Consider the following 18,009-nt stretch of genomic DNA (forward strand, 5'->3'; position numbering starts at 1 on the left):
AAAGAAATCTCACACCCGTTAGCAGTCATTCCCAAGCCCTATCCCCGACCCTACCCCTAGCCTAGGCAGTGATCTACTTTGTCTCTATGCATTTGCCTATTCTGAATATTTAATGCAAATAGAATCACATGGCCTTCTTTAACTTAATATGTTTTACTTAATATCTTGTAGCATGTATCATTCCTTTTTGGGGGTGAATGATATGCCCCTTTGTATGGACAGATGTATGCCCATATGTATGTTTATCCACTCTGGGACATCCGGGCTCTTTCCATTTTTTTAGCTATTATGAATAATGCTGCTATGAACAGTTGACTGTTTTTCATGTAGACATATGTTTAATTCCCTTGGATATAAACCTAGGAGTAGAACTGTAGGTTATATGGTTACTCTGTTTAACTTTTTGAGAAATTGCCAAATGGCTTTCCAAAGCAGCTGTACCATTTTACATTCTCACCATTAATGTATGAGTTACAAGTATTTGTTTTTGAGATAAATCATGGACCTGTATATTTGTATCTTGATAATGTTTCTATGTTCATTCCTCAATAAAAAGTAAAATAATAACAAAATATCCAAATGAGGGGTGCCTGGATGGCTCAGTTGGTTAAGCTAGGCCTCTTGATTTCGGCTCAGGTCATGAGCTCAGGGTCCTGAGATTGAGCCCTACTCAGCAGGGAGTCTGCTCTAGATTCTCTCTCTCCCCTTGCCCCCCCCCCCCGTGCTTGCTCACTCACTCGCTCTAAAATAAATGAATCTTTTAAAAAATATATCCAAATGAATAACTACTATATCAACACCAAGAGCAAGGGTTTGGCTGAATTGCTTTATTTTCCATTTTTATTTCTACAAGCTATTAAGATATTTGGCTACCCCATTTTAATTAAATTCAATTTAAAACAAAATGTTGAAATAAATGAGATGGGAGAGAAAGCCTGCATTGCATTCCCTCCTCCCTGCATATACTCTATTAAAGCACCAGACTGATTATTCAGAGACTAATTAGCCACTAGTTCTCCTCTTTATACCTGGAAACTGTCAAAACGCTTCTAAGCATACAAGTACAACTGAGAAACACACAGTCAGCGATGGTCCCCAACCCTCCTCTAAAGGAGCTCTTCTCAGCACTGCAACCTAGGGGTCACCTAAGTAGCACAGACAGAAAACCTTGTGACAGATACAGAAACTTTTCCAACTTCAAAGTGGTACTTTAAGACTTAGAACCTAACTCTCTTCATGAAAAACAACTGTAACAGTCAAAATGGTTCCATGGTAGATGAACATATATATATTCTTATGTCATATATATGTAAGCATTTAAAGGACAAGAAAAAGAGGTGCCTGGCTGGCTCAGTCAGTAGAGCATGCAACTCTTGATCTCTGGGTTGTAAATTTAAGCCCCAAGTTGGGTGTAGAGATTACTTGAAAATAAAATCTTTAAAAAAAAAAATCATTTGCTATTGAAATCCCAATTTTTTAATTCATTAGAAAATGCATTCCAATCAACAGAGCAGTGATCCTCCTCAAACAGACGCCAGATCATTTCATTCCTCTGAACTCTCTCCCTCAGCTCACTTTCAACTAGGGTCCCTTCGAGGCCCCACTCACTCTGCTCTTCTCCCTCTTCTACTTGCCCTCACTCCCCTTGCCCCCACACCATCCTTCCATTCTGCCTTTTTCAAGGCATCTGCACTGGCATTGGGTTTGGCTCTACTCTTCTGCTGATGTCCGTCTAGTTCACTTAATTTAAATGTCACCTTCACAGTGACAGCTGGACAACTGCAGTCCTCTCATCCATGTTCCCAACTTCCCTTGTCCTGCTCTATCCACCCACATAGCCCATCACCTTCCCACAGTACACAGGACTTAAGTCTGTATCATCCGTAAGTACATAACCATCTCCCCAGATTTGTTTCACTTCACTGACTCACGCCAGCATTTAGCACAAAGGGTCTCAAATACCTCCTGAACCAATGAATCAACTGCAGCACTAATAATTACTACTAAAAGGAAAAATCAGGTGTCCAGATAATTTAAGATCATCATTTCTACTAGGCTGAACCTGAAGAAAGTTCTAGTATCCCATATCCCCAACAGGTAGAGCTCCCAGGGATCTGACAAGCAAATGAAAAGTTTCTCAAGGCTTCAAATTATTACAAGTAATTTTGAAATGCCAGTACCCAAAAATAACCAGGCACACAAAGACAAACAAGACTCTGGGAGCAAGAATCAACAGCAAAAACAACAGATGGCATACACCCAGTTCCAGATCTGTCTGTTGGTATTCAGCTCTTCTCTGCCTCTGTTGCAGAGGGTTCGAGGTCTGAAACTACATATACAAGACTTCTTGCCAGCTGAAGTCTTGCTTAGTTGTACAAGGGAAGCACTGGTGGGAAATTAAAAGGGAGTGCGAAAACACAGAGAGGCAGGAAACTGCACAGATTGCGGCTACAGGAAATTTCTGGGCTGCACCAGCCATGCCTCTAGCAGCTATGCCTCCAGCAGCTAGTCCAGGAGCAACCAGGTAACAAGTCCTCCCAGCCACCAACCCTTCTAGCACCTTTGCAATCAAATACTTCATTACATCTTTTTCTGCTTTAAACATCTAAATGGTTTCTATTTTCCTAATTAGACATAGACTGATATCCCCAAAGAGTTCAGATCCTAGAATTAATAGACTTATACTATAAAATTATGCTTACTCTGTTCAAAGAAATATAAGACAAGCCCAAAAAGATCTGCAAGGAAGAGGAAAATTTAAGGGACAGCAAAACTGAAAAGGAACAAACAGGACTTTTTTTTTTTTTTTTTTTATGATTCCACTTATTGGGGTACCTGGGTGGCTCAGTCATTAAGTGTCTGTCTGCCTTCGGCTCAGGTCAGAATCCCAGGATCCTGGGATTGAGCCCCGAGTTGGGCTCCCTGCTAAGCAGGAAGCCTGCTTCTCCCTCTCCCACTCCCCCTGCTTGTGTTCCCTCTCTTGCTGTCTCTGTCAAATAAATAAATAAAAATCTTAAAAAAAAAAAAGATTCCATTTATTTGACACAGAGAGAGAGAGAGAGAGAGAGAGAGAGAGAATGAGCACAAGCAGGGGGGAAGCAGAGGGAGAAGGAAAAGCAGGCTCTCTGCTGAGCATGGAGCCAACAGGAGCTCAATCCCAGGACCCTGGGATCATGACCTGAGTGGAAGGCAGATGCTTAACCAACTGAGCCACCCAGATGTCCCCAAACAGAACTTCTAGAACTGGAAAATAAAATTGCTAAAATTAAGAACTTAGCTTTAACAGTAGCTCAGACAGAAATGTAGAGTAGAGTAGATAAGGAACCCGGAATATAGGCAAAAATAAGTTATTCAGAAAGCAGGAGCGAGTGAGATGATGGAAAATGAGAAAGAGAAAGAAAACACAAAGTGAGATTTCACACTGAATTGAAGTTCCAGAAGAGGGAAAAATATTGTTGAGGCAATATTTGAGATACAGGCTGAGCAAGCTCCAGAACTGATGAAATATACCAACTCACTGATTCAAGAAGCCCAAATAACCAAAGCAGGATAAATAAAAGAAATCCAGACCTAAATACACCAAGAAAAACATCTAAGCCAGTGCAGTCTGTGGAAGGAAGTGCTAAGTAAGGGACTCAATCAGTGGAAAGCGGGAATGGGGAGCAAGTGGTGGGAGGGCCCGAGCAGTCCTGGAATCAAGTGCTGAGGGTGGGGAGCAGTGGATGAGGCCACTATGAGGGCAACACAGGGGCAACGGCAACAGGATGCACCGGAATACTGAGGCTGTGAACTTAAAGTGAGACCCATTCAATGCTTTCTAGACCACATGCACCTGCTTAGGTGACTTAAAGGAAGTGAAAAATCACATTTAATCAGGGTCACAGTTTTGCTAAAATAAAAAAGATGGGAGGGGAATAAAGCAAGAGAAGGCAAGAGAGACAAGGGTATATGCAAGGAAGTAATACGACTGACCATGAAAATTAAAACTAGCTGAAGAAAAAAAAGGTGTTCAAGAGGGTGATGGGGCGCCTGGATGGCTCAGTCGGTTCAGCTTCCGACTCGATTTCAGCTCAGGTCATGATCTCAGGGTTGTGAGATGGAGCCACTCTCAGTGGGGAGTCCGCTTCTCTTCCTCTGCCCCTCCCCCTCCTCATGCTCTCTCTCAAAAATAAATAAACCTTTAAAAAAAAGAAAAAATAGGCAAACAGGGTCAGACGAAGGACCGGAGATGGGCCAAATGACAGCAAGAGGAAGGTACTGAGTGACTGAAAGCATAGAAAGTGGTAGTTAACACTGAACTCTGAATTTGAGATTATACATGGGTTACAATACTGGAAATGGCAAGGTCTAACATATGATCATAGGACTGAGAAGCTGAAGATAATACCACTATACGAAAGATACAAGGAACAGAAATGTTAGGCCACTAGAAGGCCCATTTAGATATATTCTGAAATCACCAAGAATTTAGTAGTGTCATATAGTGACAGTGAACCAGGATCTAAAATTTAAAAATGAGGACTGACCCAGAAATCACTAAGATGACTGCAATAATTGGGGGACTGATTGGTTGTTATTTGGTAACATGAAATTCAAAGTTGGGGGGTCTTACAAGGAAGGAGAAAGGCAGCACAGCTTGAAAGCTAGCAGTGAGAGCTAAAGAGGATCCTTCCCTCATGTTCTGAGCAGGGCGGGGGGGNNNGCTGTGGAAATAAACCACCACCACTTGCTAGGGCTTCAGAGGAAAAGAATATACTGAGAGGACAGCCAGCTTTCCAAAAGAACAGGAAGGTGAAGATACCATTATGAGACAAAGTTGCCTGTGTTAGTTTCCTCACGCTGTTGTAACAAAGTACCAAAACCAGGGTGGCTTAAAACAACAGAAATTTATGTCTCTCAGCTCTGGAGGCCAGAAGCCTGAAATAAGGGTGCTGGCAGAGCTGGTCTGGGCCTCTCGCCCAACTTCTGGTGTTTGAACTCCTCTGCACTCCCTGGCTTGTGGATGCATCCCTCCAATCACATGGCCAGCTTCCCCTTATATGTCTTCATTTAGTCATCCCTCTGTGCCCAGATGGCCTCTTTTTATAAAGACACCAGTGCCTATCCTCATTACATCACTTTAACTTGATTACCTCTATAAAGACCTTATTTCCAAATAAGGTCACATTCTGAGGTCCTGAGGGTTAGGACTTTCAATATACCCTTTCGGGGGGACACAATTCAATCCATGTGATAGCAGATGGACAATTCTAGAGGGCAAGGTGGAAGATGTTAAGAACCGGTAAGAAAGGGGAGATGGCTAACAACTAAGGAGGCACGGGGTGCCTGGGTGGCTCAGTCAGTTACACATCTGCCTTCGGCCCAGGTCATGATCCCAGGGTTCTGGGATCAAGCCCCGCATCCAGCTCCCTGCTCTGCTCTGCGGGAGTCAGCTTCCACCTCCCCCCCTTCTGCTTGCATGTGCGAGCACATGCACAGCTCTCTCTCAAATAAATAAATAAAATCTTAAAAAAAAAAAAAAACAAAGAAAAGAAAAGAACAGAACTGAGGGGGTGCAACTCCACAGTGCTGACCAAAATGCAAGAAAAAAAGCAGTGTCCTGAAACTCTGGAGTTTCTTGTAGTCTTAACAAACATTAAAGGCACAAAAGGTCTGGGGTCTGGTCCAACATGCCTTAAAAAATTACATATATATGTATGTCTAGGAGAGAGATCAAAAAGAGAAGGCACAAATAAGTATGAATAAAAAAGGAGCTATCACTAATAAAAACTAAAAAAATGAAGGGCGCCTGGGTGGCTCAGTCGGTTAAGCACTTGCCTTTGGCTCAGGTCATGATTCCAGAGTCCTGGGATCAAGCCCCGCATCAGGCTCCCTGCTCAGCAGGAGTCTACTTCTCCCTCTCCCTCTAATCCCCATTCGTGTTCTCTCTCAAATAAATAAAATCTTAAAAAAAAAACAACCAAAAACTATAAAGATGAGAACACCACTATCATCTTTATGCCAATACATTTGAAACTATGGGTAAGATGAACAATTTCCTAGAAAGATAACTTGTGAAAACTTTCTTCAAGACAGGGGCACCATGGCTGGCTCAGTCGGTGGAGGATGTGACTCTTAATCTTCGGGTTGTATTTCTGAGCCCCGTTTTGGGTGTAGAGATTACTTAAAAAAAGATAAAATCTTAAAAACAACTTTCTTCAAGACATAAAAATCTTTAAAAAATAATTCTACAGAGACTGATACTGTGGTTAAAATTTTTCCCCAAAAGAAAATTTCTGCCCTAGAATAGTTTTATAGGCAAGTTCTGTCAAACTTTCAAAGGCAGTTCTTGCAGAAAGTCTTCAACAGAACAGAAAGAGAAGAAATACTTTCTAACTCCTTTTATGAGCCTAATGTAATTTTGAAGTCAAAACAACCTACAAACAGAACTAAAAAAGAAAATGAAAAGCTCGTTTCAGCCATAAATATAGAAGCAAAAGTCCCAAATTAAGAATTAACAAACCAAATCCAAGAATATAATGACAAAGCATGATCTAGTTGAGTATTCCCCAGGAACACAAGGACAGAATACAGAATCTGGAAACAGAACACCACACTTCTGGACAGCTGATTTAGAACAGAATGGCACTGTGAAGAGGTTCGAGTAAAAAGTCTTTTCAAGTAGGGAAAAGTGCAATTGGCCTCGTACTTCATGCCATACCAAAAACAAAAGAAAAAAAAATTACTCCAGACAGACTGTAAACTTAGGTATGATATATAAAGTAATAAATCTTTAGAAAAGACTGTACGAATATCTTATATCCTCGGGGCGCCTGGGTGGCACAGCGGTTAAGCGTCTGCCTTCGGCTCAGGGCGTGATCCCGGCGTTATGGGATCGAGCCCCACATCAGGCTCCTCTGCTATGAGCCTGCTTCTTCCTCTCCCACTCCCCCTGCTTGTGTTCCCTCTCTCGCTGGCTGTCTCTATCTCGGTCGAATAAATAAAAATAAGATCTTTAAAAAAAAAAAAGAATACCTTATATCCTCAGAGTAAGGTAAGACTAACTATAAGTGAAAAGATTAGTCAATTTGACCACAGTAAAATCAAGAATGTTCAAAAGCCACCAAAAGGAGAACAGAAAGGCAAGTCATGGAGGTGAGGTATTTATGACATATATGCATGATCAAAGGCTAGAGTCCAGGATATATGAAGAACTACAAGAAAGAAAATAAAAAAACTATAGAACTGAATGAAGAAAAGGGTGTTGCCTTCAAATCCTGCTGAGAAACCTAACTGAATATATAGCCTTAAATGCATCTATTAGAAAACAAACACCAAAAACTAAGGAAGAAAAAGCATCCAACCAAGGAAGTTGGAAAATAACAAGAGAAGCAAGAAAACGAGGAAGAAATTGACCATAAAAGCAAAATAGAAAATCCAACCGAAAAGAAAAATAAAGCCAAAATTTGGCTTGAGAAGCACTGAAGATACAGACATACCTCTGAAATACGTCACAAAAGAAGGAAAAGACACAAGTAGTACATAAAGTAAAAGGGAATAATCACAAACATTGTAGAGATCTTTTTAAAAAAAATCTGAAAACTTAGAGCCGACAATTTTCTATGAAATTTAAAATTACCACAACTGGCTAACATACATAAATTCTGAATATTCCTATGTCTGTTAAATCAATTACACATGCAGTCAAACATCTACTTGTGCAAAAAAGTTAAAATCACCAAATCCAGGCTGTATTCCAAGTGAGCTTTACGAAATATTGAACAGTTAAGTCTCATCTCATAAAAAACTGTTTAGGGATACCGAGCTGGCTCAGTCCACAGAGCGTGCAACTCTTAAGATTACAGGGTTGTGACTTCAAGCCCCATGCTAGACATAGAGCCTACATACATACATATATAAATACATAGATAAATAAAACGTTTAGCCCATAAAAACAGCAAGCAACTCACCTGAAACTGATACAGTCTTGATGTTTAAAAAATAAGTAAATAACAAGAGTGCAAGAAAAGAAAATTGAGGACCAATCTCATTTAGGAACAATGATAACCTATTTATGAAACTTTGGGAGCATTCTCTAAAATCTGTAAGAAGACTAAAAACTCGAGTTTTTAGTGGTTCTAAATAACACTGCAGTGAAGCCCTAGCCAACACACTAAGGCAAGAAAATGAAATGTAAAGATCATATAGAAAGAAACAAATCTACTATTATTTAAAGATACTGTCTAACTAAAAGTCTGAGATCTTACAAATTATTAGAACTAGTAAGTTCCGGGGCACCTGGGTGGCTCAGTCGGTTAAGCGTCTGCCTTCAGGTTGGGTCATGATCTCAGGGTCCTGGGATCGAGCCCTGCATCTGGCTTCCTGAGCAGGGAGCCTACTTCTTCCTCTCCCACTCCCCCTGCTTGTGCTCTCTGTCAAATTAATAAATAAAATCTTTAAGGCGGGGGGAGAACTATTAAGTTCAGCGAGGTCCTGGAGGGGAAAAAAAAAAAATCAAGATACAACAAGACAAAAAATATATATAGCCTTTCTGGCTGATTCTCCTCCTATTCAGAGAGATCATGCTCTAACTACCTGGAGAACACCTATTAACTGGTAGGCAGCCAAGGGTGCAATGGAAAGAAGTAGAAGGCATACCCCAGCTCTGGAGCTTCAAATCCTAGCTCTCATTTGTTGAGTGACACTGTGGCTGGCTACCTAACTTCTCTGAGCTTTAACAATGGGTTTACTTTAATTTAGAAGAAAACATTTCAAGTATCTAAACTGTATGCACACATTAAACCAGAGATTTTCAAAAGTGTGATCTGTGGTATCCTGAGGAAACAGATGCTTTCAGGGGGTTCAGGAGGTCAAACCTATTTTCAGAATACTAAAATATCGTTTGCCTTTTTCACTTTGATGACATTTGCACTCAACCAATGGTGATTAGAACTGCTGGTACCTTAGCATGAATCAAGGCAGTGGCACCAAACTGTACCCAAATCAAGGCAGTGGTAGTCACTACATAAAAATTATTAATTTTAGTATATATTGGTTCTTGGGTAGGTATAATACATTTCTAATGCACACCGAAGTGCAATGGTTGTCTCAAGGAAAGCTTTTATGCCACCGTTTGATCTGCAGGCCGACCGAGCAGTTTCTCTCACAGAATATCACTTTAACTTGAAAGAAAAACTAACAAACTATGATTATTCAGACCTGGGTATGTGACAAAAATTTCCTCAAAAATGAACAAAGCAGGGGCGCCTGGGTGGCACAGCGGTTAAGCGTCTGCCTTCGGCTCAGGGCGTGATCCCGGCGTTATGGGATCGAGCCCCACATCAGGCTCCTCCACTGTGAGCCTACTTCTTCCTCTCCCACTCCCCCTGCTTGTGTTCCCTCTCTCCCTGGCTGTCTCTATCTCTGTCGAATAAATAAATAAAATCTTTAAAAAAAAAAAAAAAAATGAACAAAGCGAGCCTATCATTTCCCAGAAAACAACTATGATGGTTTTAGAGTAGGCAGTTAGCTAGGTTCTAATAGGATGCCTGCCCGCCAGCATACAGGAAGTCATTGCCAACTATAAGGAAGTCAGAGCCTGTCCTGGCAGCACTCCAAAATAAAACCACAAGAAACTGGATCAAACCAGACAGGTCCAAGATGGCTGACGAAGTAGGCCAAGGTTCACATTATCCCTTTATTATACTTTATACACATTACCATACCTAAAATCTCCTCCCTGTGGGTGCCATGACAGGAAACCCCTGACCCAATAAGAAAGGGCTATGTTTCCAAAAAATCCTTTCCTCAAGTACTTAATATTCCACCCCCTTGTTAACAATTGTTAAGACAGAAACCCAGGGGCACCTGGGTGGCTCAGTTGATTAAGTGTCTAACTCTTGATCTCCGCTCAGGTCTTGATCTCAGGGTCCTGATATCAGGATTGTGAGTTCAAGTCCCGAGTTGGGCTCCACACTGGGCGTGGACAGAAATCCAAACCCTAGGGGATGCTACTCTCTCTGGAGCCCGCCAGCATTCACATTTTGAGAGCATACTTCTGCTTTAATAAACTTTCCTGCTTGTACTGCTGTGTTGTGTCTGTCCTTAAAGTCTTTCTCCTGATGAGATCAAGAGCCTCCGGTGACATCTTTTGGACAAGCTGGGTCAAGAGCCTCACGACCCGAGGTCTCCCCAGTTTACCCGGCAACAAGATCAATGCCCTCCATAAGGTAATAATTCAATATTTTACGTGTCATCTAAAGAGGTCACAGTACTTCCTAAGTCCTAAAAATTAAGTTGTTACAGATTATAAGTTTCATGTAAACAGTAAGATGTAAAAAAAAATTACCAGGTGGCCCAAAAGACCCTCTTAAAAAAGTTTTAATGAGCTACTTTCTTAAAGGCCATTTAGTTACCTGTCCCTTACTTCAGAAAACGCGAATGACCCAGATTTCAAGTTACAATGGGTTTCAGCCTTCCTTCAGTGAGGGGAAGCTCAGCCTTCATTTGGAATGGTAGTGCCACTAACAGGTCACTTGGACCAACACTAACATCTATGGGCTTGCTTACTCACTTAAAATAAAAGGACTGGTTTAGAAGTTTCTAAGTCTCTTCACCCATCTCTAGAATCTTGACATTATAATTAAGTTTCTAAAAAACATTTATGACCTGCCTCATTTCAAACAGAATCTGCAGTAGCTCATACCTCACATACAAATGTGGTAAACCTGTCACACAAAAGAGGGGAGGGAGAGAGAGACACACACACAGAGAAAACGAAACAGAGCCAAGAGGAAAAAAGGAGGGGAAGAAGCAAAGACAATATCAGAAATTTGCCATGACATACCCAATACTATCAGCCTGCATTGTTTAATGCACATAGTTTTGTTTTGTTTTTTTAAGTAGGCTCCATGCCTAACATGGGGCTTGAACTCACAACCCTAAGATCAAGAGCTGCATGCTCTACGAAGCCAGCCAGGCACCCAAATGTAAACAGAGTTTAAGTCAGACTACTGAGAGAAACCATCTTTCTTACAAGCCATCTTCCCCCAAATGGAGGAAACCATTTCTTAAAAAGTCTTTAAAATGGATGGTTTAAGGGGCTCCTGGGTGGCTCAGTCAGTTAAGTCTCTGTCTTCGGCTCGGGTCATGATCCCAGCGTCCTGGGATCGAGCCCCACATCGGGCTCCCTGCTCAGCAGACAGCCTGCTTCTCCCTCTCCCTCTGCAGCTCGCCCTGCTTGTGCTATCAGATAAATGAATAAAATCTTGAAAAAAAATAAAAATAAAAATGGATGGTTTAAGCCGTCCAAAGAGCAACTATAGTAAGCATACTTCACTTTGGAATTTAAAAAAGTGTATTTTGTAGGCAGCCTTCATTTCATCAAGAAGTCACTTTTCCAATAATTTCAAATTTAGCACCTTGAGTTTACTTCTTGAACAAATCAAAGAGAAAGGTAAGCATCAATAGCCTTACTTCCCACTTGACGCCAGATGAAAAGATGCCGCCTACCCATGCAGAAGATAGATACCAGGCACTCCTCTAAGATCCAGCCTTCTTAGGACTCCACGTCCAAGCTGGGAAGTGCAATCAAAGGAGGCCTGCAACAGCCTAAAGCCTTCCTCAGCCTTAGTCCTTATCAAGTCCATTTTGGAACTGCCCAAGTCTGAATTTCAAACAAAGGGCCTTGAATTTGCAAGAGGCAAGCAAGTACTCTCATCAGCCTCTCAGTTTTGAGGGCTCAATTAAATATGGAAAAGAAAAAAAAAACCTAAATAAGCTCCTTAAAAACTGGAATTTGCCTTCGAAAATACCTGAAATTTTAGATTAAATGACAAACCACTTAAGCATTAACCGAAAACATTTAATGGAAAGTTTCCCCATGGCAAGTGTTGTCAAAGACCCATAATAATAAAGATGTCAGACATATTTTAAGAACAAGGTCAGGGAAAGGTTAAAATCATGATTTTCTTTCCTTTTCACAGAATAAACCATAAACAAAAGTTCATTAGCTGCCTGAGTCACTAAAACAAATAAAACTCTAGGAAAAAAGTAAAAGCTCAAAATAACCCTAATAAGCAAACTTCTTGGCAGCTAAGTTTCATTTTACCGTAACTGCGAAGTGAGAAGCAACTTTTCAGTTGAAAACACTAAATTCCCTTCATGTGCCTTAACTGGTCTCAAGGAGCAGCATGGCACTTTTGGCCTGTGTTTAACTAGGAAATCACTGTCTCTAGTACTGTGTGAGGTGACCCTATGACTTTCAATAGATCAATTTCTTCAACTGAGACAGTTGTTCTAGAAAATAAGCCACCTCATCCAGAGTCCTCAAGTTGCACAACTGTGGAGAGCAAGTGCCAAGTTCAGGGAGAGAAGCACATACCCAATCAGGGTCAGAGTCTGGTGACCAAAGGCTTTCCTGCACACACTTCCACACTCCAAGAAACACCTCCTCCTGACAGTCTTTACTGCCCAGAGTTTCCCCTTTAAAATATAAAAGCTGAATTTCTTCAGGGAGCAGCCCCCACCATTCCAGGCCTGCTCTGACCTCGAAGTCTCTCTTCAGGACATTTATGCTCTCTCTTCTCCCAGAGAGCTGCAGTGAGATGTATGAAAGCTACTGGGAGACTGGACAGCACTTGAAAGACATCAGGCATTAAAGTCAGAAAATCTCAATTCGCCTTAACAAAATGCTGCCAAATCATGGAACTGTACACTTTAACCAGGTGAACTTATAGTGCATAAACTATATTTCAATATAGCTGCTAAAAATAAAGAACCACCAAAGAGAAGTTAAAAACAAAAACAAAACCCACCACAGCATTCTTCAGGATAAAGGCCAGAGACTAAGCTCTGATCTGTTTCAACCTTCAAAATTAAACAAAATGAATGGCTGCTCGTACAGGCAGCAGAGACTAAACAAACTATTGTTTGTTGTGCAATTACTGCATCGTAAAGCCTTCTGCAAAAGAAAATAGCCTAAGAGGGTGGTCCCCAAAATGAAAAATTTCACTTTGAAACAATCAAAAAACATCACTAAGTTAAGGTGCTTTTCCCCCCTGCGACTACTTTCACTTATGGTATAATTACTATTGTAACAGCAAGTGATTAAAATTTGCAACCAGGAAGGACTACAACGTAAACTGAATAGGAACTGATAACCAAAACCTTAGAGGGTATTTTCCCAATACAAGTTCTACCATTTCGTACACTGTATTCCACCCAGCTCCAAAGAGGCTTGTAAATCACTTGCAAGGAAAGGAAGCCCCTTCCCCCACCAACCCAAGCCATCCTAACAGCCGGCCAGTTTTACAGCAAAAATGAAGCCCTCAGAAGCAGTTCCCGAGGCGTCTTGCGGGGCCGCCCTCCCACGCCCGCCACCCGGGTGGGCAGACGCCCGCGGGGCTCCCTGGCCCCGACCGCCACGCGGCAGGGCCCGAACCCCGCGGCCGGGAGGCCCGGGTACGGCTGGGCGCAGCCGCGCCTGGCAGAGGCCCGGGGTCGTGCAGGCCTTCCCCAAGGAGACCGAAGCTTCCGCCCGCCCGCCCGGCCGGCCCAGGGCGCCCGGTACCTCATGCTGTAGGCGCCGGCGCCCAGCTCCTGCCCGATGCCCGAGAGGCTGGCGTCGAAGTCGTGCACCAGCCCGGACTCGATCACCTCGTCCATCTTGAGCACCCAGGCCATCTTCCGGCCTCGCCGCCGCCCGGCGCGGCCTCCGCGAGCAGGCGATGGGGCCGGAGCTCCGCGGGCGCGCCCTGGGGGAGGGCGCGGGTGAAGCCTCGGGCGGCGCGGCGGATGGTCACCACAGGCGGCCCGGGCGGCGGCCGGGACGAGAGCGTCCGGAGCCCCGCAAGCAGGGCACGGCGAGCCCGGCGAGCAGCTGCAGCGGGAGCGGCCGGGCCGCCGGCAGCGCCTCCCTCCCGCGGGCGCCGGCCCCGCGCCTCATGCCGCCGCCGCCCACCCCCTGCGCCGCTAGCGCTGCAGCCGCCGCCGCCCGCCCCGCCCCGGAGCCCCCGGCCGCATCCTCCCCGGCACTGCGCGGGGGCGGGAGCTCAGCCCGCCCGTCACCCGATCCCCGGTCTCGACCCCGGCCCTCGACCCACCCGCCCAGGTACTAGCGCCCCGCCACCCCGGCCAACCCCGCCGCCGCCGCTCCGCCGGCCCGGACGCTGACTCCTATATGGCTGCGGCCCGAGCGCTCTCGCCGCTTCCGCCTCCTCCGGCCCCGCCCCGGCCCCGCCTCCACCCCCCGCTCTCGCCCCTCTCCCGGGCCCGCCCCGCACGGCCCGGCGCTTCGGGGAACTCCCGGCGCTTCACGACCGAGAAACTGTTCAGGCCGTGCAGCGCGGCCCCGCCCACGCGGCAGATTCGCAGCCCCTGCAGCCCACCGCCTCCCCGCACGCCAGCCCAGGAAGAGGTGGTGCCTGCAGGGCTGCCAGTTTCCGCCCATCCGTAAAGGTGGGCTGATTGACAGGCGAACTGGACAATAATGGCAAGTACTCGGTCGAGGCTCCCGTGAGTCTTTGTACCCCTGTACTAAACAACCAATCAAAACGTTCTTCCTCTTGGGCGGTCTCGAGGACGGATTTGGCTGCCAAAAGGAAGAGTTCATTGGACCGCACCGGAGGAAGCCGCCCTAAATGCCACTCCTGGAAGGGCTTTGCTCCCTTGTGGTCTTTTCGGATAGTCTCTGGGTTTTGCCGAAACTACTGATTGGNNNNGGGGGGGAGAGAGCGGTGCCTGGGGACTGAAAAGTCTATTGGGCAGAAAATCTTGATCGACGTGATTGTAGGCCAATCAACGCTCCGGATGTCTCCCAATTGCCCATTGCAGTGAGAAAAACGGCGAGGCTAAGTTAAACTGGGGTTTCAGTCCCAGTAACAGAGAGCGATCGTGTTGTTATCGCTCACGGTTCTGGAGGTTCGCTGGGCTTAGCTAGATGATTCTCGTTCAGGGTCTCTCCTGTGGGTGGAGTGGCATGGCTGGGGCTAAAGTCATCTCAAGGGCTTTCCCCACTCACGTGTTTTATTGCTTGATGTTGGCTATCCACTGGAACCTCAGTTGAGGTTGCTGGAATGCCTGCCTACACAATGGCCTCTCCATATGGTCTTGACTCCTCTCAGCGTGGCAGCTGAGTTCCTAAAGTAAATGTCTCAAACGACAGGAAGTGGAAATTGCTGGTTTCTTAATGACAAAGATTCTTTGCTTGACCAAACTTAAGTCAGACTCCAAACCTTCTAGACCCATCTGTGCACTTCCTTGTAAAATTCAATTTTAGCAAGAACCCTCTACCTCCTTAACTGCTCAGGTTCCTTAGCCTCTGCCATCTCCCAGGTGTCTGATCACCCTGGAGGGCCTTCAAAAGAATTGTTAGGTACTTCTGCCAGAACCACCCCGCCTTACCTCCTAGTAATTTCTTCAGAGTAACTTTACATTCACCCACCCCCAGCCTGCTCCTTGGCTCCAAATTCCCACTTAGCCATGCTGCATTTGGAGTTGAGCCTAATCTCCGCTGCAAAATTGTGTTGGTGTGGTCCTTAATACCTACTGTAATGGTCCTGAGTAAAGTCTGTCTTGCCATTTTTAACAAGTGACATTGAATATTTTTTCTGTAACACTGAGGGCCTGGGACCAGAAACTGACAGACTCTTTATTCTGTACTCTATTGGTGAAGCAGCTATAGAATCAGATTGACGGGAGGAGAGTTAAATAGTTTTGGGGGCCATGTTTTAAAACTTCCGAAAGCCACCCTCTGGCCACAAATGTATACTCTTTCCACATGCAGTAAACACTCACCTCCTCCCCAGACCCCTGCAAAGTTCTCATCCCATTACAACATTAAGGTTCAGGATTTTGTGAGGTCCTGGAACAGATGAGACTCTTTGGATGCAGTTTCTTGGATGTGCATTAAGTGGTTCTTTAAAATGGCTCCTCTGTATGAAGATCTGTGAGTTAAAAAGACAAATGATCTGCCCCAACCACTACCACATACATACCTCACATGCAGTAATGGGAGAGGGACAGGAAACTTAGCTCTATAGATATTTTTCTTCAAAGAGGGGAACGGAAGGCACATAGCAGTCACTAGACCATAGACATTCTGAAATCCAGTTGGGTAAATGTTGCCAGTTCCTTGCTTGGGACTTCATCATACTTCCTGGAAATACTCAGTGGCTCTTGTCTCCATCCACTGGACTCTTGATTCTGCCCTCTGAGTTATTCTTCCAGTCCCTTAAAAAGTAGTCTATGTTTATAACTCAATAGTTTTCTCAGCTGCTTTCCATCTGTAGTTGTGCAGGGGTCTGAAGTACTCTCTCTTCATGAGGTATTCTCGTTGTCCCTTTTAGGGCAAACTGATACAATTCATTTTTAAGCTTTGTGGGTTGTTTTTTTTTTTTTAAGATTTTATTTTTTTTATTTGACAGAGAGAGACAGCGAGAGAGAGAACACAAGTAGGGGGAGTGGGAGAGGGAGAAGCAGGCTTCCTGCTGAGCAGGGAGCCTGATGGCGGGACTCAATCCCAGGACCCTGGGATCATGACCTGAGCTGAAGGCAGCCGCCTAACGACTGAGCAACCCAGGCGCCCCTGTGGGGTTTTTGTGAATCAATTTATAATCTACTCCAATGAACAAAAACTTTACCAACATGTACCTGGGGGACAAGCTTGGCCACATTGTTCTAGCTCAGGTTTCTCTTAAGGTTACAGTCAAGATATCAGCAGGAGCTACAGTTATCTGAGGGCTTACCTGGGGCAGGAGGATCCACTTTCAAGCTTACTTGCATGACTGTTGGCCAGAAGTCTCAGTGCCTCATTTGGGACCACAAAACATGGCATCTGGCACCCCCCACACACCCACCCAAAATAGGTAAACCAAGACAGAGAAAGAGGCCACACTGCTTTTCATGACCTGGTCTCCAAAGTCAAACATTATCCTTTCCACTTTATTGCTGTTCCATAGAAGCAAGTCACTCCGTCTAGCCTCCATTCAAGAAGAGAATTTGTCGGGGCGCCTAGGTGGCTCAGTCGGTTAAGCGTCTGCTTTCAGTTCCCAGGTCATGATCCTCTGCTCCTGGGATCCAGCCCCACATCTGGCTCCCTACTCAGTGGGGAGCTTGCTTCTCTCTCTCCTTCTACAGCTCTCCCTGCTTGTGCTCTCTTTCTCTGTCAAATAAATAAACACAATCTTAAAAAAAAGAGAGAGAGAGAGAATTTGTCTCCATCTTTTGAAGGATGAATGTCAAAGAACTTGACATATTTTTAACCAGAACAGCAATGTTCATTATAATCACTTAATAGGTTTTTGAAAGCACTAAACAACACAATTAAATCAGAAAAGAAACTAGAGACATAAAAGTGGAAAAAGGAGGCTAAAGTTACCACTATTTATAGATTATATGTTCATATACCTCAAAATCTCATGGGAAACAAGTAAAATTTTATTAACGGAGTGGCATACAGCATGAATATTCATAAATCAATAGTTTTATATAAAGAGCTTTGACAATATAATGAAAGAAAAGGATAAGTTTATAACAGGATTTATTTTTTTAATGATAATTTTTTATTATATGTTAGTCACCATACAGTACATCCCTAGTTTTTGATGTAAAGTTCCATGATTCATTACTTGCGTATAACACCCAGTGCACCATGCAATACGTGCCCTCTTCATACCCATCACCAGCCTATCCCGTTCCCCCTCTCCCCTCCCCTCTGAAGCCCTCAGTTTGTTTCCCAGAGTCCATAGTCTCTCATGGTTCATTCCCCCTTCGTTTACCCCCCCTTTCTTCTTCCCTTTCTTCTCCTACCAATCTTCCTACTTCTTATGTTCCATAAATGAGTGAAACCAAATGATAATTGTCTTTCTCTGCTTGACTTATTTCGCTTAGCATTATCTCCTCCAGTCCTGTCCATGTTGCAGAAAATGTTGAGAAATAGTTCTTTCTGATAGCTGAGTAATATTCCATTGTATATATGGACCACATCTTCTTAATCCAGTCATCTGTTGAAGGGCATCTCGGCTCCTTCCA

At 44.1% G+C, this 18,009-nt stretch overlaps 1 protein-coding gene across 2 annotated transcripts in view; it reads right to left on the bottom strand.

Moving 5' to 3' along the window:
* UBP1 (upstream binding protein 1) overlaps positions 1 to 13,704 on the bottom strand; it is a 51,832-nt gene extending 38,128 nt beyond the window's left edge. For both annotated transcript variants that reach the window (XM_040637002.1, XM_040637001.1), the window contains exon 1: positions 13,550 to 13,704. In XM_040637002.1, the coding sequence (XP_040492936.1) occupies positions 13,550 to 13,662 (113 nt within the window). In that variant the 5' untranslated portion in view covers positions 13,663 to 13,704. The remainder of the gene's footprint in view (positions 1 to 13,549) is intronic.
* Positions 13,705 to 18,009: the final 4,305 nt, after the last annotated feature.

The sequence above is a fragment of the Ursus maritimus genome, unplaced genomic scaffold (assembly GCF_017311325.1).
Source record: "Ursus maritimus isolate PB19 unplaced genomic scaffold, ASM1731132v1 scaffold_20, whole genome shotgun sequence".
In the NCBI taxonomy this organism is placed as follows: Eukaryota; Metazoa; Chordata; class Mammalia; order Carnivora; family Ursidae; genus Ursus; species Ursus maritimus.